This window comes from Tiliqua scincoides, chromosome 1 (genome assembly GCF_035046505.1).
Source record: "Tiliqua scincoides isolate rTilSci1 chromosome 1, rTilSci1.hap2, whole genome shotgun sequence".
NCBI classification, from domain to species: Eukaryota; Metazoa; Chordata; class Lepidosauria; order Squamata; family Scincidae; genus Tiliqua; species Tiliqua scincoides.
Window position 1 is genome coordinate 302,909,787 of NC_089821.1, and position 27,831 is coordinate 302,937,617.

At 42.6% G+C, this 27,831-nt stretch overlaps 1 protein-coding gene across 1 annotated transcript in view; it reads left to right on the forward strand.

Moving 5' to 3' along the window:
- LOC136648156 (60 kDa lysophospholipase-like) overlaps positions 1-20,956 on the forward strand; it is an 85,544-nt gene extending 64,588 nt beyond the window's left edge. Inside the window, exons 14-16 of the mRNA XM_066624194.1 lie at positions 14,707-14,806; positions 19,017-19,121; positions 20,851-20,956. Coding sequence (XP_066480291.1) covers positions 14,707-14,806; positions 19,017-19,082 — 166 coding nt within the window. The 3' untranslated portion in view covers positions 19,083-19,121; positions 20,851-20,956. The remainder of the gene's footprint in view (positions 1-14,706; positions 14,807-19,016; positions 19,122-20,850) is intronic.
- The last annotated feature ends 6,875 nt before the right edge of the window (positions 20,957-27,831 follow it).

A 27,831-nucleotide genomic window follows, 5' to 3' on the forward strand; every position in this document is an offset into this window, starting at 1 on the left:
CAAGCATCCCAAAGACTGCAATTCTATCCACACTGATCTGGGAATAAGTCCCTTTGATTATCATTGTTAAAAGCATGTTCATAGTAGCCTGTTAGAAGTACAGATCTGTAACATTTCCCCAAATGTTGTCACATACTATGGTAGCATCAAGTCTAATATATGAAAAATAAAATAATGAAATGAATGGGGACCCACCTGAAATTGGCTCATGACCCACCTAGTGGGTCCCAGCCCACAGTTTGAGAAACACTGATCTAAAAGAATGATTATTTTCACCATGATTTGTATCTAATACACCAGTGGTTCTCACACTTTTAGCACTGGGACCCACTTTTTAGAATGAGAATCTGTCAGAACCCACTAGAAGTGTTGTCATGACAGGAAGTGGCATCATCAAGCAGGGAAATTTTTAACAATTCTAGACTGTAATCCTACCCACACTTACCTAGGAGTAAAAAGCATAAACATAGTAGCCTGTTCAAAGTAAAGATCTGTCACATTTCCCCAAATGCAGTCACATACCATGGTAGCATTAAGTCTAATATATTAAAAATAAAATATTGAAATGAATGGGGACCCACCTGAAATTGGCTTGCAACCCACCTAGTGGGTCCTGATCCACAGTTTGAGAAACAATGTAATACACAGTTCCGCAGTTAAGAAAAATATTACTTGAACTCTCTGTGCTGTATCACTGTGCTGCTTTTGAACTGAAGCAGCTAACTCCTTTAATGGAAATCTAAACATTGGAGAGGCACTGTGTCTGTTTCCCAAAAGCAATCTTGGCAAGCACAGCATGTGAGGAGAAAAGAGCAGGTAGCAGGAACTGGTGGGGCTGAGGAACCAGGGAAACACTTGCTCAGTTGGGAAATGAAAGCAACTGGGGATGGAGCAGGGACTGTGAGGTTCCTTGGTGCACAGACATTCTGCTAACAGAAAAAGAAAGTTTATATATAGATATAGGAAAGCTGGATTAGATGGGCCTAATTCAGCAGGGCTCTTCTTATGATCTTACAAAAGGGCGAAATGAAGCAAAACAACAAGTAAAAGTAAAAGGGCCCAAGGAGACTTGTGATTTTCTAAACCAGTGGTTCTCAAACTGATGGGTCGCAACCCACCAGGGGAATCGGCAGGAAACCATTCCGCCTTTAAAGGAGTGGCCCAGAAATGACTGCAGTGACAGCACTGCCATTGTGCTACCTCCGCAATCAAGGGGTTTTAACAGTCGGGGTAGTTAGGGCCATCTGGAGGGTGGGGAGGAGAGGCTCACGCTGCTCCAAACAGCTCTTTTTGGCAATTGCAACCCACTTCTGGTTTTGTGATTGCGACCTGGAAGTGAGTTGCGAACACTGAAAAGAATTATTTGGAACGGTGAGGAGGCCCGCAGAGGGGACTGAGAGCTCTCCACACCCTCCAGAAGGCAGGTGCTACCCCCGGTATGTTAAAAAGCCCCTTGATGGGGGCAGTGCCACAATTGCTACGGTGCCGTCACCTCACCACATCTGCAAAGACTCATCTGGTTCCCAACCCTCCTTTAGGAGTTTGGGAACAACTGTTCTAAACAAATGCTGTAGTTCATGAAGCAGGGCTCCAACTCCACTCTTGCAAGATGTATGGTTCACTCATGGATGATGATTGTCTCATGGGGGAAATAAATTTCCATCAAAGGCTCTTAAAGCCATCTTCAGAATTCAAATTAAGAACATAAGTTCACACCCTGGATCACATCAAAGGTCTATCGAGTACAGCATCTTGCTTCCTGCTGTGGTCAATCAGATGCCTTCAAGAAGTCCAGAAGGTACACATGTAGGCAATACAATTGCCTGCTGTTACTCCACAGCAACTGGCGTTCAGTGGCTCATTGCTTCAGAACCCAGAAGAAACAGGCAACCATTATGATTAAAAGCTATTGATAGACTTCTTTTGTATGCATTGTAGGAATTTGGGGTTAGCATGCTTTAGTTGACCTCTATTGCTATGGGCATGATAAGAGAAAGACTGAGTGGAGGAAAGCTGTGCTGCAAACTTCCCAAAGTATTGCAACAGACAGAAACAAGGGGACAATCTTTGAACTTCAGACCTGTTTTGCTTTATGCATTCTGGCCACTGATTCTGTAAAGAAATTACCCTGTAGTTTGACACAGTTGGAATCTGCTTTGTCAAAACCTACCCACTTGATAGGACAGTATTAAGGGAAGTGTCTAAAAAAATTCTTATATTCTTTCACAAATAAATTGACCTCACATTCAGCTTCTTTTGTTATCTGAAAAACCAGTTTAACTGGCGGATCTCATAGTGCAGTGAAAGGCTTTGGTGCTTTCAACAAGAGTTGGCCGGGGGGGGGGGGGGAGTGTGCAAGGTGTTTTTGTACAAGGCATTTTTGTTAGCAGATCTTCAGTTTGCAGTTTGTATATTTCTTTGTTTCATCAAGAGTACGTTCATAAGTAACTGTTGACGATTTTAAAAAAGTAAAATTGCAAATCTGGTTAAAGTAGCATGTCAGGTGGGAAACCACTGTCTCCCCTGTGTTGAATTTTAGATTGTAAGCTCCTTGGGACAAAGACCTATTATTTTATACACTGTAAAGTGTTATGTACATTAATGGTGCTATATAAACAATAAATGCCACTGTGCAGTGTGAACTGGCCTTGTATTAATTTCATATAGATTTCCTCATATTAATTTCAAAAGTAGGTTTCATATCACAAGAATAGTAGGAATATACCAATGACTTTAAAAATCCAGAGTCATTTTTATTTGACCAGACATTTGAGTGACATCTGTGTTACAATAACTTGTAAAAAGATAAACCGAACCTTCCCCTTCTCATATTGGGTTGCTGCCCCAAATCGAAAAATGCAAAGTGTTGGGAGCTTATGCCTGGGGGGAGGGAACAACCAAATTCCCTTTTTCTTCCTCTCTCTACTTGCTCTCTAATATATCAAAATGCCAGTTAATGAAATCCAAGGATGCTTTCCTTCAAGCCTGTTATCATAGCCCATCTCCAGGCTAAAACACTGTTCAATTCTGATCACAGCTGTCGGGAAAAATTATGATTCTGACAGAACTTTGACCATGCCTCTAATACCTGATTATCCTTCTGCAGAAATAAAATATGGAGTAGGGATTTTATTATCTTAATCTGTCATCTGTCCCAGAAGTTCTGAAGACTGCATAAAAAGGCACTGGCCGGCTGGCTAATAGGAACAGTATCCTTGAATGTGCCCTAGGCAGAATTACCTTCCCCTCATGTAAAATCACCACCCTGCTTATCAAGGCTCTTCACCAAGAGAGAAGCATTATCTCTTAACTATTTGGGTGACACCTTTCAGCTATAAACATCTCAATCTCTTACAGTGGCTTAATGTACTTCTTGCAAGGTGCTCAGGTGGAAGGGTATTTCAAATGCTCCTGAAAAAGATAAGTAATGACACCTAGCATTAGACAGGCCTATACAACTTCTGGCCTACTAAACTAAAGCAGTCCAACAGACATGTATGGTGGCCTGCATCATGCAAGTTACTTTTAGAGTCCTACAAAGCAGCTAAATCCCAGGAGGACCCACTGGCCCAATACATGGTAGTTGGGATGGGGTTGTCTTGTGGATCATAAGCTGGACAGGCCCATCTTGGGATGAGCATTTTTGAAGATGTCATCCCACAGTGATGATGTTTGTTGTGCACGTTTTGTGTTAATTATGTTTTCTTGGAATTCTTAGATAAACAGATCATAGGCATATGTGTGTATTTTTTTCTCAGAGACTTGTAGGTAGTATGGTAAAGTTCAGTGTTGCCTTTGGTGAATACACTTAATTCCTGTTGTCTCACCATGCCTTCTTGATTGAAAAAATTTTGTAGGTTTTTGCACTACAGAGTTTTCAGTTCAGGGTAGAAGAGATTAGGTAGTAGTATAGCACATGCACTGCATGCAGTAGGTCAGGGGCCAGTAACCTACAGCTCGCAGGCTGGACCTGGCCCACCACCCAAGGTCATCTGGCCCATGCAGAGCTCAGCTTGGGAGGTGAAGCCTCCCACTCAATTTGCTGTGTGCCAGACAGGGAATGACAGAGCCATCCAGGCCTGCGGAGTCCCTGTGCTGCGTGGCTTCACCTCCAAAGCCAAGCTCTGTGCTACTGCTTCCAGGAGCTCGGCAACCTGGAAGTTTGGCAGTGATGTGATGGCATCATTACCGAATGTCCAGGCATTGATGGCATCATCACCGAACATCCAGACATAGTTACTGAATGTCTGGCCCCTAAGCTGGCAAAGGTTGCCAACTTCTGTAGTAGGTTTCAGGTCAATTCCCAACATCTCCAGTAGGTCTGGAAAATATCCCTATCTGAAGCCCTAAATAGCTGTTGCCAGTCAGCATAGACAATACTAAGCCTGATGGACCAGTGGTCTGACTCATTGCAAGGCAATTTTATGTATTTATATAAGGTACTGAGTTTTAATTTTAAAAGCCCTAAACAAGCCAGGGCCAGAGTACCTTAAGAATTGCCTTAGTTTGTACGAACGTACCTAGGCACCATGTTTCCTCTCAGGCAACCCAATCTTATCCCCGGCACCTCCGCCGGGTGCAGAAGTGCCAAAATGGCTACTACTGCATCCAGCGGCACTGTCAAGGCCACTGGAGGTCTCCTTGGGGGAAGGGGACTTTCTTCCCCTTCCCCCAGGAAAAGCTCCTGGCCCCACAATGGAGCTTCTCAAGACTGCATTGGCTACTTTGCTTGTGCAGATGAGAGAACCTCCATGTTGGGTTTCTCAGCCCAACACAGAGGATAGGATACATCAGAGTAGGGCTCCACTGGTTCCACTTGAGTAGCTCTCCTTAAGTCAGAAAGATAAACTGCGGAACCCCCCTGTCCCAAAATGAAACTCATTCCAATACAAGACACATATTCCTGAAGAAAAGGCTTCTTGATGACAATAAAATTTACTTCCATATAATGTTCTGATTCTTCTGGTGTCATAATTGGCTTTATCTCCCTGGTGCACTTTCACTATACGTGTCGAGACCCTTGGTTCTGTGTCACACTTTGTGTGAATAGATGTCAAAACACAATACTTGTGTAAAGTGGGATTTGGCATTTAGGGTCCTGCAGGGGAAGAATATCACAACTGAACAGTAATGACTGAGATCTCTTCTTCGAGTTCTGAGATTGTAACCTACCACTCAAGACTCACCACAGAGATCAGAGTGAAGTGGTAGGGAGTAAATCTGTAAGGATTGTAAGAACATAAGAACAGCCCCACTGGATCAGACCATAGGCCCATCTAGTCCAACTTCCTGTATATCACAGCAGCCCACCAAATGCCCCAGGGAGCACACCAGATAACAAGAGACCTCATCCTGGTGTCCTCCCTTGCATCTGGCATTCTGACATAGCCCATTTCTAAAATCAGGAGGTTGCACAAACACATCATGGCTTGTAACCCATAATGGATTTTTCCTCCAGAAACTTGTACAATCCCCTTTTAAAGGCATCCAGGCCAGATGCCATCACCACATCCTGTGGCAAGGAGTTCCACAGACCAACCACACGCTGTGTAAAGAAATATTTTCTTTTGTCTGTTCTAACTCTCCCGACACTCAAAGAGCATCTCTCTATCCACTCTGTCCATCCCCTGCATAATTTTGTATGTCTTAATCATGTCCCCCCTCAGGCGCCTCTTTTCTAGGCTGAAGTGGCCCAAACGCTGTAGCCTTTCCTCATAAGGAAGGTGCCCCAACCCAGTAATCATCTTAGTCGCTCTCTTTTGCACCTTTTCCATTTCCACCGTATTTTTCGCTCTATAAGACGCACCTGACCATAAGATGCACCTAGTTTTTAGAAGAGGAAAACAGGGAAAAAAATATTCTGAACCAAATAGTGTAATAAAATATGTCTCTCTGCTGCTCTGTTTCCATGCTCCTTAGCATATTTTACTACCTCTAGTTTAAAAGGAATTTTATATACTAGCCTTTTCTGCTTTATCATCCTTGCACTGGTAGAATGAGGTATTGTAGTATTTTTCTGCAAGTGCTTTGTCACTAAGCACTGAACATTTGCATTACCACTGAGCGCCTGCATTTGCATTTCAATTTGCATTTGCATTACCATTGTATTTGCATTTGCATTACCATTGAGCACAGGCAGGACCCTGGTCAGGGGCAGAAGCACCTGCCAAGGAGGCTCTGCTGCCCTGAGAACGCCTGCAGCTTTGCAGTATTCGCTCCATAAGACGCACACACTTCCCCCCCCTACTTTTTTGGGGGGGAAAAGTGCGTCTTATGGAGCGAAAAATACGGTATGTCTTTTTTGAGATGTGGCGACCAGAACTAGACACATTACTCCAGGCGTGGCCTTACCATCAATTTGTACAACGGCATTATAATATTAGCCGTTTTGTTCTCAATACCTTTTCTAATAATAATAATAATAATAATAATACAGGTATTTATATACCGCCTTTCTTGTTCTTTATTCAAGACTTTATTCAAAGTTGTTTACATAGGCAGGCTTATTAAATCCCCGTAGGGATTTTTACAATTTGAAAGCATGTTCTATCTTTACAAGAACCACAACATTCAGGTGTTACTTTCTTGATCTGGTTTCACATTCTGGCCTCCATCCTCCCACGCTCAGAGCAGATGGAATAACTCGGCTCAGCTTGTCAGCTGCTTCAAGGTTGCACGGTGCCGATGGCCTCGAACTGGCGACCTTCGGATGTTATCTTCAGGCAAATGGAGGCTCTACCCTCTAGACCAGACCTCCTGCCCTAATGATCCCAAGCATAGAATTGACCTTCTTTACTGCCCCCGCACACTGGGTCGACACTTTCATTGTATTTAAGCTTTCTGTATTACTCTTTAAAGTTGATAACAACTACTGCAGGAACATGGTACGTAACACAAAAGCTTCTACTCTCTAGTGTGCATATTCAATAGTTGCATTAGAGCTTGATCCTGTGGTCCACGCTGCGCCTCCGTGCCTTACCGCTGGACTCCCGCTGGAGCTAGACCAGCTCTGCCCGGCACTGAGCCAGCGCGTGGCGGGCGCCCAGGTTCTGTGGCTCGGAGGTCTGCATGACAGGGCTGCAGAAGGGGAGATGGGGCATGGTTGGGGGCATGGGGGAGGCATTCCGGGGAGGGGGGAGCCGTGGCCGGGGGTGTAAGGGAGGCGTGTTGGGGGGAGTGGAGAGACAGATCCGCGGAGCCAATCTCTGCAGGATCCAAGGCGCTTGGGCAGGGCTGCTCGCCCTACACGAGCGCCTTTACTTTAGCAGCGACCAAACCGTCACTGCTAAAATGAGGAGCCCCATTGCAGGGCTGCTTCCCCTTCTCCCGAGGAGCCTCCCGCGGTGGTGCAGGAGGTGCTGGATCCGGCGGGAGTCCTCCGTGGAGACCGTGGGTGCCGCAGCTCCGGGCAGCTCAGGATTAGGCTGCCCATCAAAACCAAACTGCATTCCGCCATCAACTAGTTCATTATAATAGTCATCAATTATGTGATATCTGAACCTATTGAATTTGTATGCCCATAGTTCATTTGCATGGTTAATATAAAAATTGAAAGCAAGTAAGAATAGAAGTTCTGTCTTTTGAATTTGATAAACATGTCCCCAAACCACTAACTGTTCCATGGCTTGTCAAATGAACTTGCTAGGCTGTCACTCCTTTGTCCTACTGCTGTATCGCCTCTCTTGCAGTCAGAGCTAAGGATTTTTTTTTACAATTTGCCATTTTTACACTGCAGAATTGATCCTTACTATAAAAGGATCTTATGTACAATCCAGCTTTACTAGTTCCCTTCTCAACCTTGTACTTAAGGTTGTTTCAGTAACAAGTCATCTTTTAAAACTTGAAATTCTGCTGAGGTGCTTATGAAATCTTTCAACATGCTACTAATCTTGTGTATATCTAAGACAGTGGAAAGGACATAATTAGTGCTGCATCTGATGAAAGAGTTTAAGTAAATCTCCTGACTCATAATGAGGAAAAGGGCTGGAATCTGAAAGGCAATTTTCCCATGCCAGGAACATCATTAACCCAATATATGAACCGTGAGGAGAATGGGTTGGTTAAATAAATGACTTGTACTAATCAATTCCATTCTTTTTAATGGTAGTATCTTCATTTGCTAGGAAATAGGGAGGGCATTTCACTGTGTAGCAGACTTAATTGAGTCTCTGCATCTTTTGGCTAGGGAAACTTCTTTATAAAAACACCAGGAAGATTCATAAACATGGAAATGAAATTCTTAAATGTGTACTGCAGCAGCCATTAGCACTCTTCCACAGAACTGAGGTTGATTCTCTCATGCCTTTTTGAAGAAGAACAAGAAGCAAAAATTCCTGTGTGAGGAGTTGGTGCAGATTTAGGCTCAGTTCATATGTTTACTTTTGAGGTGGTGATGGTCTCATGCAATTATTTTACCTCCTCACTTTCTCACAGGAAGGTATTTATTTAAAGAAGCCCCACATGGAATGCACAAAAATGCTGATTTTCAGGCATTTTTGTGACTTCACCCTAATTCCAGAGATTGATGTGGGATGTAAATATAATTGTGGCAAACAATGGGTTGAACCCCAAGACAAGTGCTTGTGTTCTGAGATTTAAAAAAATGGAAAAAAGTGACTTTATGCCAGGCATTGGCAGGTCCACGCTCATTAAGTTCTGGGACCCAGAGATCTGGCTGTCCATAGAAGCAGGTGTGTGGAATGTGTTCTGTGACAGCAACCAGTGATCAGAGAGGCTGAAGGTATGTGTGCAAGTCAGAAGTCAAGGTCCAGAATAGCAGTTAGGAAAAAGAGCCAGGAGCTAGGCAGAATCTTGCTCTGGCAAGTTGCTCAGACTGAAGAGCAGGTTATAAAACTAAAGCTTTATTAGAGTTCACAGGGACAGGGATCAGTCCTTGCGAGTCACCTGACTGGATACTTAGGTAGGCAGGTACTGCAGTCTAGATGGCATCCTCAAGCCACAGAGCTGGGTTTACAAGGCTTCCAGTGTGATTAGATGCACAGGAGGTTAGATGTAGGTGCTTGTCAGAAGCTGAGGTTTGGGACATGCACACAGCAGCTTATGTTCTACCACTTCATTTTGATGTGGAGTGGCATCTGTGCAAATCTAGCTGAAAGTCTACTACAATGATTGTGCATATGTAGAGAGAGCTGGTGTACTGCAAGGAACTTTTGGGAGTCCTCTGCATTCATACGGCACCCCTACAGAATCCTTGTCAGAGTGGACCAAGCCACTCAGCATCAGCGTTTATCCCTTCACTGCAACACTTAGTGCAATGGTTCCTCATAGTAGTGAATGGTAACTGTTCACTTCTAGAGGAAAATAAAAGTGTACACTCAAAGTCATCACTTGAACAGTTAAACCTCACCCCTAGTGATCCCAGCGACCGCATGCCAAGTCTGCTCCTACTTACAGTGCCTTCTTCTCTAGGTGCATTATAGTTTCATAGTTTCATTCTGGATTCTTTTTCTTGCTTATGCTGGAATCTTGGGAAGCCTTTACATTTATCTGGGTTGGCATGGGAGCACCCATGCAGAGCTAAATGTAAAGGAGGGCTCAGGCTTCTAGAAAGCAATACAAAAATTTAGAGGTAGACTTTACTCATTGAATCTGTGACTTCTTAAATGAAAAAAACATGTGCTTTACTATCAAGCAGTAGCGGTTTCTTGTCATGGAGTGTCTGATGGAAAACAGTGTTTAAAAAAAGAAGAAAAACAGATTCCATCTCATCTTGCTTGTTCAGGTTCTTTTTTAATGTTTGGGTTTTCTCTGATGATCACAGAGCAAAAAGGAAGGCCTTCTGCAGTTTTTTGATCTTTCCACAAAATAAAAACCACCAAATTCCTTTCTCTGCTCCAGTTTCATATTCCAGAACAACTTCCCAAGATCTGCAAACATTGTTTCATGTCTGAGCTGCAATTCTTGAGTCTTTTTACTTCTTTTCTTGCTCCTGGGCTGCTGTGGTGTTCTGCTGCTCTCTAGCACTTTCTAAGGACTTACAAATATTTTATCAACACTTAAGAATTGAGAAGTAGCTTTGGTGGCTGGGGAGACATGAAACTGCTGATTCTGTTACAGAGCAACTCTCTGTAACTTTCATAAGAATTATTATTAGATATTTCCTTTGACATATTACCACCACCTCTCTGCTCTTTGGATCAAAGTTACCTGTTTAAAATATGGAATGCTAAAATATGCTATTTAAATAAATACATTTTATTTTGTTAAATCTTTTTCACCCTCCCTACAATTATGCAGAGGAAGGATAGAGTGGATAGAGAGATGCTCTTTACCCTCTCACACAACACCAGAACCAGGGGATATCCACTAAAATTGACTGTTGGGAGTGTTAGGAGAGACAAAAGAAAATATTTCTTTACTCAGTATGTAGTTGGTCTGTGGAACTCCTTGCCATAGCATGTGGTGATGGCATCGGGCTTGGATGCCTTTAAAAGGAGATTGGACAAATTTCTGGAGGAAAAATCCATTATGGGTTACAAGCCATGTTGTGTATGTGCAACCTCCTGATTTTAGAAATGGGCTATGTCAGAATGCCAGATGCAGGGGAGGGCACCAGGATGAGGTCTCTTGTTGTCTTGTGTGCTCCTTGGACATTTGGTGGGCCACTGTGAGATAAAGGAAATTGGACTAGATGGGCCTATTGCCTGATCCAGCGGGGCTGTTCTTATGTTCTTAAGGAGATAAGGACAGTGAATGGGGGTTTATCCCGCAATGCTGTGAGGCTGGAATTGTGTGGCTGTGTGATTGTGACTAGCCCAAAGCCACGTGATTGAGCTTCATGCCTGAATAGAGATCTGAACCTAGATGTTCCTCGTTTGAATTCAACCACTCTCTGTTATGCTGCTCTAGATCTTAAAATACTCTTGTTAAATTATATCTAAGGGCCTATATTGTACTGCATTAAACTATACATCACTGCTAAACATTGGCTATTGAACCCAACAAAAAGTTCTTACAAAAATGTTCAGGTTTGATACTGGGAGAATCACCCAGGGGATGGGGGTTGTAGGATACCAAGAATACCCATGTCCTTTCATGATAGGACCTACCTTGCCATAGTCAAGTGGGCAGTGCTGAGTTAGATGGACCAATGGTCTGACTCAGTATAAGGCAGCTTTATATGTTTCATATATGTTTCTTCTGCACCTTTTTTTTTTTTTTTGCCTCTAGACTGGCAACAGCATCATTCTTTAGGACAGGTTTGGCTCAGGGGCCTCCCAGATGCTGACTCTCATTGTAATGACTTCTTGAAATTAAAAACAGTAATGAAATGCTTTTGTGAGATGTTTGATCTTAAGCTGCATGTGGATTGTGGATTTTAATGAAAAAAGACCAAAATGCAGCAATTAGAATTCAGGATATCCCCTTTAAATTGCATTTCATGGGTTATATCTTGTGTTGTGAAATATGAAACTGCCTATGCCTTTTCCCCTTTGGTCATGGGCACACCCACTGGGTGAAACTCGCCTGTTCAAAACTGCTTCTCATACACCTCTATTAATTTTAGTGACTGATTCATCAAGGAGCATTGCTTGCTCAGCGGCTTGGAGCTTTTGTAATTGTGTCTCTTTTCCTGGCAGTCATTCCTGAACTTTTGCTTGTCAGTGCACACAAGACAATATAATAGCAAGAGCCTTGAAAGTAGTAGTAGGAATAATAACAGTAATTTAAGGGGCTTGGGGGCAAAAAGGTCCCGCAGGCCCTAATGTGTCACTACACAATATGGAGAAAACAGACCTGTGAAGGTCCATGGGCCAATTTATACAATTAGCAGAAAGAAGTACCAAAATTTTTCCTGTAACTGTACCACTTCCAATTGCAAATGAAGAGTCACATGCTCTCTTTATTCATAGAACACTGGAATACCAGGGAGAAGAGTTCAACTTGACCTTCCTTCCATGAGATCTTTTTATTTTTTTCTTCAAAGTATTCTAAAAGCAACTTCTACCCCATCTGTAGTCTGAAGTGAAACATTCTAGGAAAAGCATTATCACTTGATTATGCTGGTTGTATAAACTAGCCCTGTGTAGTAGATTATGGTTGAGAGATCTCTAGACAAAACCTTGGTCTGAGCAATATTCTAGAGCAGTGGTTCTCACACATTTAGCACTGGGACCTACTGGGACAGAATGAGAATCTGTCGGGACCCACCGGAAGTGATGTCATGACTGGAAGTGACATCATCAAGCAGGAAAATTTTAGACTATCCTAGGCTGCAATCCTACCCACATTTACCCAGGAGTAAGTTTCCTTTACTATCATTGTTAAAAGAATATACATAGTAGTTTGTTAAAAGTACAGGTCTATAACATTTCCCCAAATGCAGTCACATATCATGGTAGTATCAAGTCTAATATATTAAAAATAAAATATTGAAATGAATGGGGACCCACCTGAAATTGGCTTGCAACCCACCTAGTGGCTCCTGACCCACAGTTTGAGAAACACTGTTCTAGAGAATCTAGACTCTCTTGAATGGATGGAGCAGCACTTGTAGATGCCTGATTTTCTTGTTAGGTGCTTTTTCCTCCACTGAAGCCAATCAGAGCCATTGCGCTCACAAGGAATGGCTGATTTGTGGTGTTACTCATCAAGCTTAGAAGCAAATGGTTTAGTAGGGCAGAGGTAGATTGAAAAGAATACATGGATCTTGGGACTCTATCAAGTTCTCTGAGCTTGCTGGATAGGTCCCAGAGCCCAAGCATTCTTGTTGATTCATTTCTGCCCTAGGAAATTTTTTTTCTTTTGAACAGTGTTGTACTATGAACCAGCAATTCCTTGTAAGCACGTGGAGCTCCTGCTTCTCAAAGTTTTCTCATTGGCTTTGATGGAGGAGTATAGGAAGCTGCCTTGTTTTGAGTCAGACCATTGATCCATCTAGCTCAGGTACTGGTTACCTTACCTGGCAGCAGTTTTTCAGAGTTTCAGGTGGGGGGGGGGGTCTTTCCTATTGGTAACTGAAGGTGCTGGAAATTGAACTTGGAAATTTCTGCACAGAGTCCAAGTACTTTTGGGAAGTATAGGCTACAGCTGTGTGACTTGTTTAGCAAAGGTGCTTATCTTAATTGCAGCATAATTCAGACTGATGTTAATTATAGCTTCTTCCAGATTGTTACCAAGCATGTGAGCATGTGTGTGGGCACCAAAGTTCTTTGGACCGAAGGCATTAAGAATAGTTAATTGGTTACAGGAACAGGAGACAGAGTGTCAAATCAGTTTTTCTAATCCATCCTTTAATTGAAAATAGATGCACCTTATTACGTGTGATGCTAGAATTAGAGGGCAGGTGAAGAAATGAATACACAATAGGTGAAAAAACCTCTTAAAAGACAATGTACAATTAACTTTGGAGCAGATTGCTATAGGATGTTGTGGTCGCTCCAAACCACAGGACTAGGTTAGCTATCATAATAGTGGAGATAATAAATCATATGGAAAAAGATCAGTGATGACACCAGCAAAAGATATGGAAGTGGAGGAAGAAGGGGAGTAAACACTTAGTTTCCCACAAAAAATCTCTATATTTCACATTAATGCTCCAATCCTAATCACAGTTTCAAATGCTGATTTCAAAAAGCCTTGGCAGAAAGAAAAATAAAAGTGGTAACTGCAGATGACTCTGTGGGAAAAGAAGGTCCTTCCCTCCAGTGGGAAGGGGGCAGAACAAGCTGCAGGTAAACAAAAAGGCTGGCAGATGGTAAAGATTCAAACCGAGAGAAGCCCCTCTGTTGACCCACAGAATCTTCTGGCCCCTTGCTTGATAATATAGCAAGTTCTAGGTATGTTCCTCCAGGCATTTACCAATGCAAAGATTTGAATTTCCATTATCTGGACAAGGTCAATAAGTACTGGAATGCTCCACTTCATCTCAGCACTGTGATACTTTGTCTAAAAGCCATTCACATTACAGAATGGCTTAAAAACTGCTGTCATGCTTTTCCTTACAGAAAATTTTGAATTATAATTTGTGAGGGCTGTGAGAATTCTGTTTGAAATCTTTTGGCTCTTTCACAGAATTAAAATTGCCAAAATTCCCTGGAAAGTAGCTCTTAGGTTGCAATCCTATCCATACTTACCTTGCTGTAAACCTCATTGACTATAATGGGAGTTACTTCTGACATGTATAGGATTGGGGTTGGGCATCCCAATCCTGAGCGTCCTGGTGCCCGCTGGAGCAGCGGCACCAAAGTGTCTACTGCTGTGTTCAGTGAGCACCAGGAAGCAGCCAGAGGTCTTGTCAGGGGAAGGGGACTTTTTTGTTCCCCACAATGAAATGAAAAAGGCCACACTGCCACCTGGCGGTTGCACTTACCCCGGGCAGTTGCGCATCGTCTTCCTGCTGTTGCTGGGCCCAACTCCTGATTGGTGTGGGCCCAGCGCCAGCGGCTCCTTATTCACTTGGTGCCGTAAACGTGTTTTATGGCACGTTTGCAGCACCCAGCACCGGCACTAGGGCTCAGTAACTTTAGGATTGGGCCCTTAAGCTGGTTGGCATTCCTAGTGCAGATGTATTGACAAGCTCTGTTTCTTTGTTTTGAGTTCCTTGAAAGTCTTGACAAGTGAATAGCTTAGATATGGCTAAATTTGTAAAGCCCCTGGAGTTGTTCTTGAACATAGAATAGTGAACTAGAGAGTGTGATTTTTGTTTGACTCATGACGATTGGTCTTGTATTTTCCTTTTTCCAGCCTTGCTTCTAATGGAGATACGGATGGACTAAGGGCCTGGCATCTGGCTGGTGTAGATCTGACCCAACCTGGTTATGATGGGAACACTCCATATAATATAGTAAGTTTGACTATATGAATATACAGATAGGGTTCTGAAGCAAAATGTTGCAGTATGTATATCTTCCTGGGTAGAGCCAGCCTTAGGGGCCCAAACTGGAAACACTTTTTGTGAGGGTCCCAGGTTCATAGTCATGGTCTATAGAACCTTAGAGATATAAATAAAATTTATTATAGGCTTTATATCTCTATGGTTGTCATGAAGAGCAAGGAGGGCTTCCAGCGACTACCTGCTGATCTAGGGCAGTAACTACACTGGCCACCGCATTCTGCACTGGTTGCAGTTTCCGAACCGTCTTCAAGGGCAGCCCCACATAGAGCGCGTTACAGTAATCTAATCTCGATGTCACCGAGGCATGGATCACCATGGCCAGGTCTGCACGATCCAAGTACAGCCGCAGCTGGCGCACCAGCCGAAGCTGAGCAAAGGCCCCCCTAGCCACAGCCACCACCTGGGAATCCAGGAGCAGCTGTGAGTCCAGGTGGACACCCAAGCTGCAGACCTGCTCCTTCAGAGGGAGTGCAACCCCATTCAGTGCAAGCCGATACTCCAGCACCTGCATCGAGGATTTCTGAACCAGGAGAGCCTGTGTCTTATCTGGATTTAATTTCAGCTTGTCAGCCCCTGTCCAGATCCTCACTGCCTCCAGACAGCACTCCAGGACCTCAACCGCCACCCTGGAGACTGGAGGAAAGGAGAGATAGAGCTGGGTGTCATCAGCATATTGATGGCACCCCACTCCAAATCCCCGGATGACCTCTCCCAGTGGTTTCATGTAGATGTTAAATAGCATGGGGAACAGAATTGAACCCTCAAGGGCCAGGGTGTCGAACAGGCATCCCCCCAGTACCACCATCTGGGACTGATCCTCCAAGTAGGAGTGGAACCACCGCAAAACAGTGCCTCTAACTCCCAACTTGGTCAACTGGCCCAGAAGGATACCATGGTCGATGGTATCGAAAGCCGCTGAGAGGTCCAGCAGGACCAATAGGGACACACTCCCCCTGTCCACTCCCCGGCGTAGGTCATCCACCAAGGTGACCAAGGCGGTTTCTGTCCCAAAGCCCAGCCTGAAACCAGATTGAAAAGGATCCAGATAATCCTCTTCATCCAAGACCCTCTGGAGTTGAGACGCCACTACCCGCTCAATTACCTTGCCCAGAAACGGGATGTTGGAGACTGGCTGGTAGTTGTCCAAACGTGGTTTGGACGTGCAGCTTAGTGGGACAAGTCATGGCAGTTTTAGTTTGCTGCCAATGAGCCCAAGAGATTTGGTTCCCAGACGGGTTCCCTGGGCAAAACCCCTTCCCAATAATAGTATTCAGGGTTGTTGTTGCCTTCACTTTGACAGCAGTACCTGCAGAGCGGGGAGGCTGACAAATCCATTGATCCCAGAACATGGTAGAGGCTTTAAACAAAGAGGTTTTATTAACAAATGAATCAACAGAAGAGAAAAAACAATATAAACAGGCTTGTTTGCTCAGAGATAAAATTCAACCCATCCTCTCAGATCATCAAAGGGGGCCCTTCTAACTATGCCACCAGCAGAGGTGAGAGGGATGGTGGCTCCCTCTCTAGAGTCCTTTTGGCAGGGTCTTAAGACTTTTTTTTATTCAGGGAAGCCTTTTAATGCTTACACTGTTTTATGAATGTATTTTTAATTGGGATCCAAGTTTTATTGTTTTAAATGTTTTATCATACACATTGTTTTTAGCATTGTTTTATTTGTAAGCTGCCTTGAGTGCCCTTTGCGGGGTAGAAAGGTGGAGTATAAATAAATAATAAACATCCCTAAATGGTGCTGGCTCTGCAGGAAAGCCTCACATGTCAGGCCCTGCTGGACTCTAGGCTGAGAACCTGGATCACAACTTGGTCTAACCTGTTCTGAGGGAACAAAGAGCTCCCAACATCTGGAGGAGAAGGACAGACCAACATAAACATAACCTAACGATCACTGGCTATTACTTGGTCCCTTTCTTTGTACCCAGGTGGCTCTCTCTAGCAGCCTTCCATTCTGATCTCTCTCCCTGTCTTGCTCAGTTGGAAGCACACAGGAAATCCTCCACAGTGAACCACAACTGTTTCGACACAATCATAGAATGGAAAGCAATCAAAATACATGCTTAAAAAGTGCATGGACCAAATGGATCTAAGTACTTTTTAATTTAAAATTGCATTCATGTAAGCCTACAAGTAAACAAATAAAATGTGTAGATTACCTTTGCAAAGTAAATAGTTACAAACCACTTGTTTTAGTGACCATGAAATGATTTTGTTAAAATATTAATTTTATTTTTTGTTTAGGAAAAGTAATTCAAAATGTTTATTGCAGTGTGGTGTTGTGTGTATTTGACAATACTAGAGTAGATTACCTTAGTGCCCTTGAGTGTGGAGCAAGTGCCCTTGGGCAGTGGCGTAGCTAATGATTGTGTAGCCTGGTGCCAAGCGCAAAATGTTGCCCCGGAAGTGATGTCACAACTGGCAATGACGTCACACCCAGGCTTTTAAAAAAGTGACAACTGGGAGGAACCCACCTCCTCCCCCCAGCAGCTCATCACCCACTTGCTCAGCTGCCTCAGTGGCGTAGCTAAGGCAACTATCTGCTACCTGGAGTCAAAGAAGATTTGTAGCCCCTCCCAGACAAAATCAGATTTAATTAAGTAAATAAATGAAATGTGTGCCCCTGATTGGTTCGAGATATGGAGATGGGGTGAAAAGGAATGGTTATTTTCCCCCTGCTAAATATAAGAAGGGCACCATTTCAAAAAGTGCCTTTTTACTGGGTGACTGTATTATGATACATGGAAATGACAGCTGACTCATATTAACACCTTATTGGTTTCATGCTGTATCATGATAACATGTCATTGCAACATGTCAATAACATAATAACATGTCATTGGCTCTTAGAACAATCGGTCTCATAGATCTGTTTTGAGTTAAGAAAATCCACTTTTTGTTCTATAAGGCAGTTGTGTTTTCATTTTCTGGTTAATTGGCTATAACTTTTGATAGAATACAGTGCAGTTTGTTTCATTACATTCCTCATTAAATTACCTTTCCAATGATATATAACATGATGGTATTATTTATGCATACCAAGATTTTCACAATTTTGGTCACTAGTGTCAAGCTCAGCTTGTTGTCCCCCTAAAGCTTGATGCCGGGTACAATTGCTACCCCCTGCACCCCTTTAGTTACGCCACTGCCCTTGGGACTCCCTGTTCCTGGGAGTCCAACTGACTCCATGGTGCCTTAATCAGAGTAAGAATGATTCAGTCAACCCTTTCTCTCTGTTTCCAATAATCCCAGCTCTTTTTTCTCTGTTTCTAATATGTCTTTCCTCTCTTTCACACACATGCACCTTTGTGCATGTATTTCAAATATATTGGTACCAAATGTATTGGTACTTACTTTGAGCCTAGCCCTAACTATCCCCCTCCACTACAAGGATTTCAGAGCAGGAGATAAGTGTTCCAGTGGACAGTAATGCCTTTTTTGGAATTCAAGCTCTCTCCCTTTAACCTTTAGACTTTTTAGGAAGCAACTAGTTTAGGAACTTATTTGCTCTTTTTTGATGGGGAGAAGAAGTTTTAGAGTTCTGGAGTCTAGTGGCTATCCAGTGTCAGACACTCTGCAAAGGGTGGTTTTAGACCCCTGCTCATCACCTATACAGGTCCTCACCTGTATAGGAGCAGTAACTTATGGGAGTGGGGGCTCTAGGGCCACACCCACACAGCTTCTGGGCTATCATCCTCTTCCCCTTCCTTCCCACCATTTTCAGCTCTCTAGAAAAAAACACCCCCAATAATTTTAATTAAATTTGTTAAACCTATTTCTGCTGCTTTCTTAAAAGTTCCATTGGACCAAGCTTTACAAACATTTCTTGGGTGGGTCTTTGTAAGGAATGCTCCACCATAGAAAAGGCCTTTTCGGTCAGACTTCAGATATCAAAGGGCACTGAACCAGGGCCTCTTTTGAAGAGCAAAGCACAGAGGATGGAACTTGTTGCGTTGAACATACATACAAGCATGTATGCGTAAATCATGTGATGACCGCTTTTGAAGATTGTGAGCCCTCTGAGAAAGGGAATAATCTTTTTTTGTTTTTTGAAATTTGTTTTATGTATGTATTTGGTGAACATTTTTGTTAAAAAGAGGCTTATAACTGTACATATTTTAATAATAAATGATGCAATATTTTCTTACAGGCTAAGGCAGCAGGACATGCAGAAGTCATAGAATTTTTCCAGTCAAATGGACTATTGTCCAGTTGACTGAAACTGGTCAATAGTTTCACTATTGGTAATTGATAGGTAAGGCTTAATTTTTGCCTTGGTAAGGCTTAATGTTTTTTGTTTTTTTTTAAATGGGCATTTGTGGGTGTGTGTATATCACTTCAGAATCTGGAATAGTTAATTTAGAGAAAGGACTGCATCAAACTTCTGTTCACATAACTAACTGGGGCTACCTTATATTGAATCAGACCATTGGTCCTTCTGTTTCATTATTTTCTCTAACTGGTGACTGCTGTCAAGGCTCTCAGGCAGGGGTCTTTTCTAGCCCTGCCTGGAGCTGCCAGGCATTGAAACTGGGACTTCCTGCATATTAATTGTGTGCTTAACCTCTGAGCTCTACAGCCATTCCTCCAGGTTCCTAGTTTTGCTTTTTATTTCTGCAGTATCCTTGACTATGGTCAATTTATCATCAAAACACCAATTCTGGTGATAAGGTGTAACAGAATGTTTTGTTTTTGAGAGGTCTTGAGGACTAGAACCAGGAAACCAGATCACCAAGATGCATGGCCTATGGAATGTTTGGGGCATTGAAACCCAGTTCTTTGAAATGGTCTGAAGACAGACAGTGTAAAAACAGAGTTTGCAGTGAATTATCTAGCTACTGTGCAAGTCTGGCTTTGCAACTGAAATGATAAGTTTGCATGCAGGGGAATCGAACACTAGGTCAGCTATCAGTCTTGCTTTTTTTTTTTTTTTGAGCAAATTTATTTATTCATTATATTTCTACCTTGCTTTTCAGCCAAGATCTTGAAGCAGCTTTACAAATCTTAACCAATTTTGTTAAAGTGTATATTTTAAGTATGTAAAGTGGGAATGAGACAAACAGGTGCTTTGAAATGGTATGCTGGTATGCTTATTGTTCAGAAGCTCTAATTTGCTATGCCTCTCTTTTGAGTATGTGCTGTGTGGCAGATCTGGGTTATGTGATGTGTGAAACTGCCATGAGTAGCCACTTAGCTAGGCAGGCTGTGAAATCCCTCCTGGAATTCCAAACTTGGTTTCAGGTTATCTGCAACAAGGCCTCCATACAGTGGAACAAGTTTCTCATCATGTTGCAGTCATGTTGTAATAACTTCTTGTACTTATCATTGTATAATTAAATAGCACACAGGCTTCTGTTGGCAATCATTCTGGCTGGTGTTGTATAGTGTAACACACAATGGTACTTTGTAAGTAACTCCCAGCCTTCTGCTAGTTCTTTGCTTTAGCAACAAGTTGCACAATTATACAATTTTTACATTGTATTGAACCCATTTGTAACCTTGACCTCTCTTCCTCCCCCTGCAATCGCAGCAGTGGAAGTTCAAACACCTGTGTGTTCAAACAGTTTTGGTATCTGGATAACAGACAAGAAGGATGAACCCTTCAGTCTGCTTAATAGCTAAAGCCACATTCCATATACAAAAAGCAGCATAATGGAATAGTAGTAATTGATGGATGAGTATTAAACAGATAGGATACTATTAAATTCATTCCTCAGGACTCCATGTACTCTGTCGCTATTCAATACTTTCTTTAATGTCTTAGGAGAAGGAGTGGAGTACACTCATCAAGTTTTTGCATGATGTAAAACTTGGAAGAACAGAGGAAATGACAGAGGACAAGATATATAAAACTTGAGATTATCTTGATGGGGTAGAGCTGGTGTACAATTGGGTACCTTTCAAACTGTTGTTGCAAAGAGGAGGTCTTAATTGGAAGTAGTGTTGTGTATATCTAATAATTTTTTTCTCCTGTTTTTCTTTAGGTACATGAAGTTCTCCTCAGGCTAGAAAAGGGGCACATGTGGTTGCAAGCAATGCTGAGAAATACTGAAGAAAGCAATTTAATGTGCTTGTTGTTGTAAGAATTAACTTACGTAGTTAAAGGATTTATTTTCTTATGTTTTATATTTTAAAACTAACTAAAACTAACTAATTTTTTAAAAGAGAAATTGTATACCACTAATATATAAGGGCACAATACAGCAAACTCTGCTCCCACATTAGCACACTAAAATGAATGATATTTTCAAGGAGGAGTGATGATGGGATATGCTGCAGTCCTCAAACTGTGAACATAGGAAATAGCATTAAACAGAGTCAGACCACCGGCTATTCTAGTCCAATATGGGTAGCAACTGTCTTGGAAGTTGATCTTTCCCAGGCCCCTGAGATTTTTAACTAGAGACCAAACCTAGAAGCTCTTGAATGCAAAGTATGTGCTCGGCCATTTTGCAACTACTCATCACCATACCTCAGTGATAGATGTTTCAGCATAATCTCATTTAACACAAGTGGAGCTACTCAACAGTATATAGTGAGAATTGTAATTGTATGTCTTATGTGTTCTGATTTGCACAGGTTGTAAATTTCTGCATACACATTGGATCTCTCACTTTTATAAGTGAGATTTTTTGATGAGAGCAATACAAACTTTTTAATTGAAATCTAGAATGTAGATTTTTAGCATTTTAATATTTAACTTTTTAAAGAAACATGATGTTCAGGCACATGAGGGAACAACTTTAAAGAGTAAAAAGATTCTAATAACTAGGTAATGAATTAGAAAATTTGCTAGTAGTGTTTCCACCAAATTTCACCTAAAGCAACATTCAAGGTAAACTTGGAATAACCTGCTCAGGTGGAAGAAATCAGTGTTAATTCCATAGAAATCAAAAGTATTTTGCTAGAATCTGCAAACCTTTCTCTGAGGAGCTTTCCTTAAATTGGAAAATATTTGACTCCTTTTCAGGAAAAATAGCAAAAATAGCAACTTGGAATTCTGTGGAAGAGCCTAGAGATTTCAAATACAGAATTCTCACTGCCCTCACACCTACAATTCATAATATTCTGTAATGAAAAGCATGACGTTTAAAGTAGTTTAAGCCATCTGTAACTTTGGGAGCAGCTTACCCAATTTTGATAAGATTAATGATATTGCATAAGAGATATCTATGCATCTTTATTCTAATGCCACAGTTAGCTAAGCAGGTCTCTGCCAACAAAAAATTAAAATCGAAAAGGTCATAGTGGAATTATGTGGCAAAAACTTTTCCTGTGGGAAGCAATCATGATTTTCTTGCTATACTTTTCAATAAAATCTCTGCAAAACAGCAATCCAGCATCAATTTCTTTGGGAGGGTTTAGTGTTGAAAATGTATTGGTCTTGTCAATAACTGAAACTTTGGTATACCTATATTGCCATTAAAACAATAGCATCTACTCATAGCATTTCCTTATTTTATTTCATAAGAATATAAGAAATTCTTATGATCAGACTTGAAGTCCATTCTGTCCAGCACCCTGTCTCCCGGAAGCATCTGACTGGACCTATGGGAAACTCACATGAAAGTAGTAGCTCTCTGCTTCTGTTGCTTTTTAGCAACTGGTATTCAGTGGCACACTATCTTTGGATCTAGAGGCTCCATCTGGCCAACCTGAAAAATAGCTAGCAATAGACTGAACCCTCATGAGTCTGCTTACACCATCACCACTGTATCTTGTGACAATATTTTATTTTTAATATTGTACTTGATGCTGCCATGGTATGTGACTGCATTTGGGGAAATGTTACAGATCTGTACTTTGAACAGGCTACTATGTATATGCTTTTAACAATGATAGTCAATGGGACTTACTCCTGGGTAAGTGTGGGTAGAATTACAGCCCAGGATTGTTAAAAATTTTCATGCTTGATGATGTCACTTCTGGTCATGACATCACTTCCGGCGGGTCTTGACAGATTCTCATTCTAAAAAGTAGGTCCCAGTGCTAAAACCATGAGAACCACTGCCCTATTCAACAAGACGAGGAAACTTTTACCTCAACTTTTACTTCTGTATTAATGGTGTTGTTTACAAAGAAAACAACCCCAAAATTGTATTTGTGTGTTAATAGTTCCTCATGCTGCTATATGGCAAGCCAGGCCAACCTTTAGAAGGGAAGAGAAAACATCTTTTACCTCAGATGTTTGCTTTATTTTGTTCCTTTAGGTTGCTGTGAAAAAGAAAAGGAAAAATAACAAAAAGTTGGAAAAAGTTTTCACCTCAGCATTCTTCTGAATCTATCTTCTATCTTTGTTAAACAGGAAAAAAAATTATTCTCACAGAATGAAATGCAACTCCTTACCAAAAATATGCTGGGTGTGTTTTTGCAATTTAATCTTGAATCTATCAAAGATGAGGCTTTTTGAACCTTGCCATAAAGTTTTGTTCCACCTCCCCACACCTGACCAAAAACTGAAATGGTGCCCCTGGAACCTTGAGTAACTAAAACTAACAACCAGTAATCAGGATTCACAGTGTGCTTCCCATCTAGTACTCTGGCAACTTAGCCACAGGCAAGGATTACATAACCAGTTTAATTCTGCTTATGTGAAGGCTTGGCTTATCCCCAGGCTCACCAGATTTGGGGTTGAACTGTAGAAAAACACATCTGCAATATAGCTTAACCTGCAAACCATTCAAGCCTAATCCAGCTAGGCTATGACTGATATTTACAGTAACAAATTCACCCCAGCTCTGATCTACCACATCTGGTAGATCACATTTTGTGGATGACCCTTTTGCAGCAAGTAAATTAAAGACAAGCAGGTGAACATGGGTTTATGCAGCAGATGAAGCTAATAAGAGCCTCAGATAATGATGAAATAAACATCAAAAGGAAGACAGCCAAGGAGGTGTTTAGGACCCAGTTTTAAACAAGACTTGATGGTGACAGCTTATAAATGGAAAGAACCACGTAAACATAATTTATGTGTGCTACCACAATTATAAGACCTGTGTATAATTTTGCTTGCATAAGACAATGATGTGTGTCAAGGGTGTCTGTGTGCATGCCGACTTTTGTCCTCTACTATTCTGAAATATGTATTTATCTGGAAACACTCTGTATTACTTTTTGCACTGGGCCCTGTGTTCCAGAAGAAATAACTCTTCCCCACTTCTTTTTGCAGTCAAACAAAGCACATTTTATTGCAAGACAGAACACAGTTAAGCAGGGACTCTGAGATGAATTTTATCAAGGTGTATAATATTTCATTTGGAGTACTTCCCAAAGGGTGTGGGGGAAGAAACAGGACAGGGGCAAGGTGGCAACTGCCAGAACAATCTTTGGAACCCAGGTCTACAAGATTTCCCCTATGCAAAGCCTAGGTCTACCTGCCTGTGCAGAGTTGGCAGCTAGATATAGTAATACAATAAACCAAACACCACTCCTAAGTCTACAGAGGTCTACAGAGCTTGCAACCAGAGTACACTTCTGTACTGCAGCGAGTCATGGACTCTTCACTCACAACAGGAGAGGAAACTGAATGCTTTCCACATGCGCTGCCTCCGACGTATTCTCGGCATCACCTGGTAGGACAAAGTTCCAAACAACACAGTCCTGGAACGTGCTGGAATCCCTAGCATGTATGCACTACTGAAACAGAGACGCCTGCGTTGGCTCGGTCATGTCGTGAGAATGGATGATGGCCGGATCCCAAAGAATCTCCTCTATGGAGAACTCGTGCAAGGAAAGCGCCCTACAGGTAGACCACAGCTGCGATATAAGGACATCTGCAAGAGGGATCTGAAGGCCTTAGGAGTGGACCTCAACAAATGGGAAACCCTGAGCAGCCCGCTTGGAGGCAGGCTGTGCAACATGGCTTTTCCCAGTTTGAAGAGACACTTGGCCAACAGTCTGAGGCTAAGAGGCAAAGAAGGAAGGCCCATAGCCAGGGAGACAGACCAGGGACAGACTGCACTTGCTCCCAGTGTGGAAGGGATTGTCACTCCCGAATCTGCCTTTTCAGCCACACTAGACACTGTTCCAGAACCACCTTTCAGAGCGCGATACCATAGTCTTTTGAGACTGAAGGTTGCCAACTACTCCTAAGTCTCTTTAAAATCTTTTAAATATAGGAAATCATTGCAAAAAATGAGCATCAACCTATTTAGGCTCACACTAGAATGGAAAGTGTCCTGTGCATACCAAAACGTAATTCTGCAGCAGCTGTAGTCCTGCAGCTGTGTCCCTGAGCTCCTGTACATTCCACCTACCACTTCATGGTAAGTGGATCCACAAGCCAAAGAGCTACTGTAGCAGGCCTGTTTCCTTCCAGATGTGACATCAGGAATGTATGGAAAAGAAAGGTCTTGAGCCACCTTTGAAAAGTCATAGGTTGCTGATAAGTGTCAGATCTTTAGCTCTTCTAGATCAGTATTGTCTACTCTAGTGATTTTCAACCTTTTTCATCACAAGGCACTAAAATTGTCAAGGTGTAACCATCAGGTTTTTGACAATTGATAAGGCACACCATGCTGTTGGTGGGGGGCTTACATCCCCAGTATTTAAATGATATTTAATAGTATTTAAATGAAGTATTTAAATGATAGTAAGGCACTTGAACCTAAAAGAATAGGGTGGGGTATAAATTCAAATCCCTACATGAATGAAAATTACTAGTGTTGTGTCATGGCCTGCCTGGAAAGTCAGCAAAACTAGTGATCTGTTGATCAAAACAAGGGGCAGTTTGAAGCTTTTGGCTTGCCTACCTAATGCAAGACCCATTTAACCATTCACAACAATAGTCAAAACAGTGAGCCAGCCCAGAAATCAGAGATGCCATGCACTTAATTTAAATTTTTAAAATTACATTTATGTTCCATTTATGGAACTCAGGGTGGTGCTCAGGAAATTCCCACATGGTCACCTATAATTGACCCAAATTTAGAGCTGCTTAGCTCCAGCATGGTCATTGTCACATGTACTTTCAACCATGTCCTGGGACATGTAATAATCATATGTATAGGGGAGCATGCAGGAAATGCCCCCTCCATCCGTACATAGCACCTTTCTATTGTAGATACAAGAAGTTAGTTGAGGCAGTCTTAAGGCAAACAGGAAATAAGCTGGCAATCTTTCAGTTTTGGATATCAGAAATTATATGAGTTATGGTTCCAAGAACTTGAGTACATTTGTAAAAAGGTACTGAGCTAGTGTAACTCTGAATATGTTGTAAGAACAGTTGCCAGCCTGTGGTTTGAGTAGTTTGGTTAGTATAGTTTGTTATACATTACGAGCGATCTGTTGTACCCAATGGGCAAACCCATAACCCATGATAAGCTGCATGATCTGTCTTGCACAATACAGTAGCCATCCTACACACAGTATTGTGAGATGAGTTGCAACCTGCAAAGAAAAAAATAGAATTCTTGCCTGTGAATATCCTGTTCTTGGAAGAGGAAGGGGTTCATTCTGGACTGTGTGGGATGCCCCTCCCTCTGCACGAGACAGGATCGGACTGCTGACGTTGTCTCCTCTCTTGGTGGGGCATCCTGTCCTGCCCCAGTATGGAACTGAAGAGCAAGCACCAGGATTCTCCGAAATGGAACGCCACGACCTCCCAGCTACGTAAGGCAGAAGGTCAAAGCCTGCTGCCAACACCCTGGCCAGCATGCCAGTAGGAAAAAACAAACAACTCTGGCATTAGGATAGGAGGGAGATAGGGGACCTGGCCTCAGGATGCCCTAGCTACCAACCCCCAACCAATGGAGAAGCCACCGAGGGAACACAATAGAGCAGGGGTGTCCAAAGTTTTTGGCAGGAGGGCCACATCATCTCTCTGACACTGTCAGGGGCCGGGGAAAAAAAAGAATTAATTTACATTTAAAATTTGAATAAATTTACATAAGTTTACATACGTAAATGAATATATTAAAGATGAACTTATATGAATGAATGAAGGTCTTGCAATAGCTCAAGGCCTATAAAAGGCCTTGCACAAAGCAAGGCTGGCCTTTCCTTTGTTGCCGATACTGCATCACAGATGTGAAACAGCAAGCAGTGGAGGCAGCCCTCATCCCACAGCTCACATGAGAGGTCAAACAGTCACCCTCGTGCTGAAAGCAGTTGCGTCGGGCCAGTGAGGGCTCCAGCAAGTCTCTGGAGGGCCAGAGGCTCATTGGAGACTGGGGGCTCCCTGAGGGCCGCATTGGGAATCCTCAAGGGCTGCAAGTGGCCCCAGGGCCGGGGTTTGGGCACCCCTGCAATAGAGGGATCTCGCCAAGGAAGCGGTGGGGAGAATAAAGCCCTTCCTCTTCCAAGAACAGGATATTCACAGGTAAGAATTCCATTTTTCTCTGGAAGAGGAAGGGGTTAATTCTGGACTCTATGGGATATGCCAGAGCTACATATCACCTGGGTGGGCCCGGCAAGAACCTTTCTATTGCGGCAGGACTTACTGCAACACCCTCCTGCCAAAGGCAGCTTCAGCAGAGGCAGCCATATCAATTTTGTAATGCTTGGTGAAGGTATTTGGAGAAGCCCAAGTGGCTGCCCTGCAGATATCACCAAGGGAGGCCACCCCTTCAATCGCTGCGGAAGTCGCTGCCTCCCTGGTGGAGTGTGCTGTGATCCCCTCGGGGGGGCACTTCCCCTAGCGCTCTGCATGCCTTGACAAAGGCCCCCTTGAGCCACCTGGCCAGGGAGGCTACTGAGGCCCTCCTGCCTGGAACAGATCCAGCGAAGGTGACAAATAGAGCATCAGTTTTTCTAATAGACTTTGAGCGCTCTGTATAGTAGCGCAGAGCCCTGCGTACATCCAGGGTGTGCCAATCTTTCTCCATTCTGTGAACAGGCTTGGGACAGAAGGAGGGTAACACTATGTCCTGTGACCGGTGGAATATCGAATTCACCTTAGGGAGAAACAGTGGGTCTGGGCACAAGACCACCTTATCCCTGTGAAAGACACAGAGATTGGCATT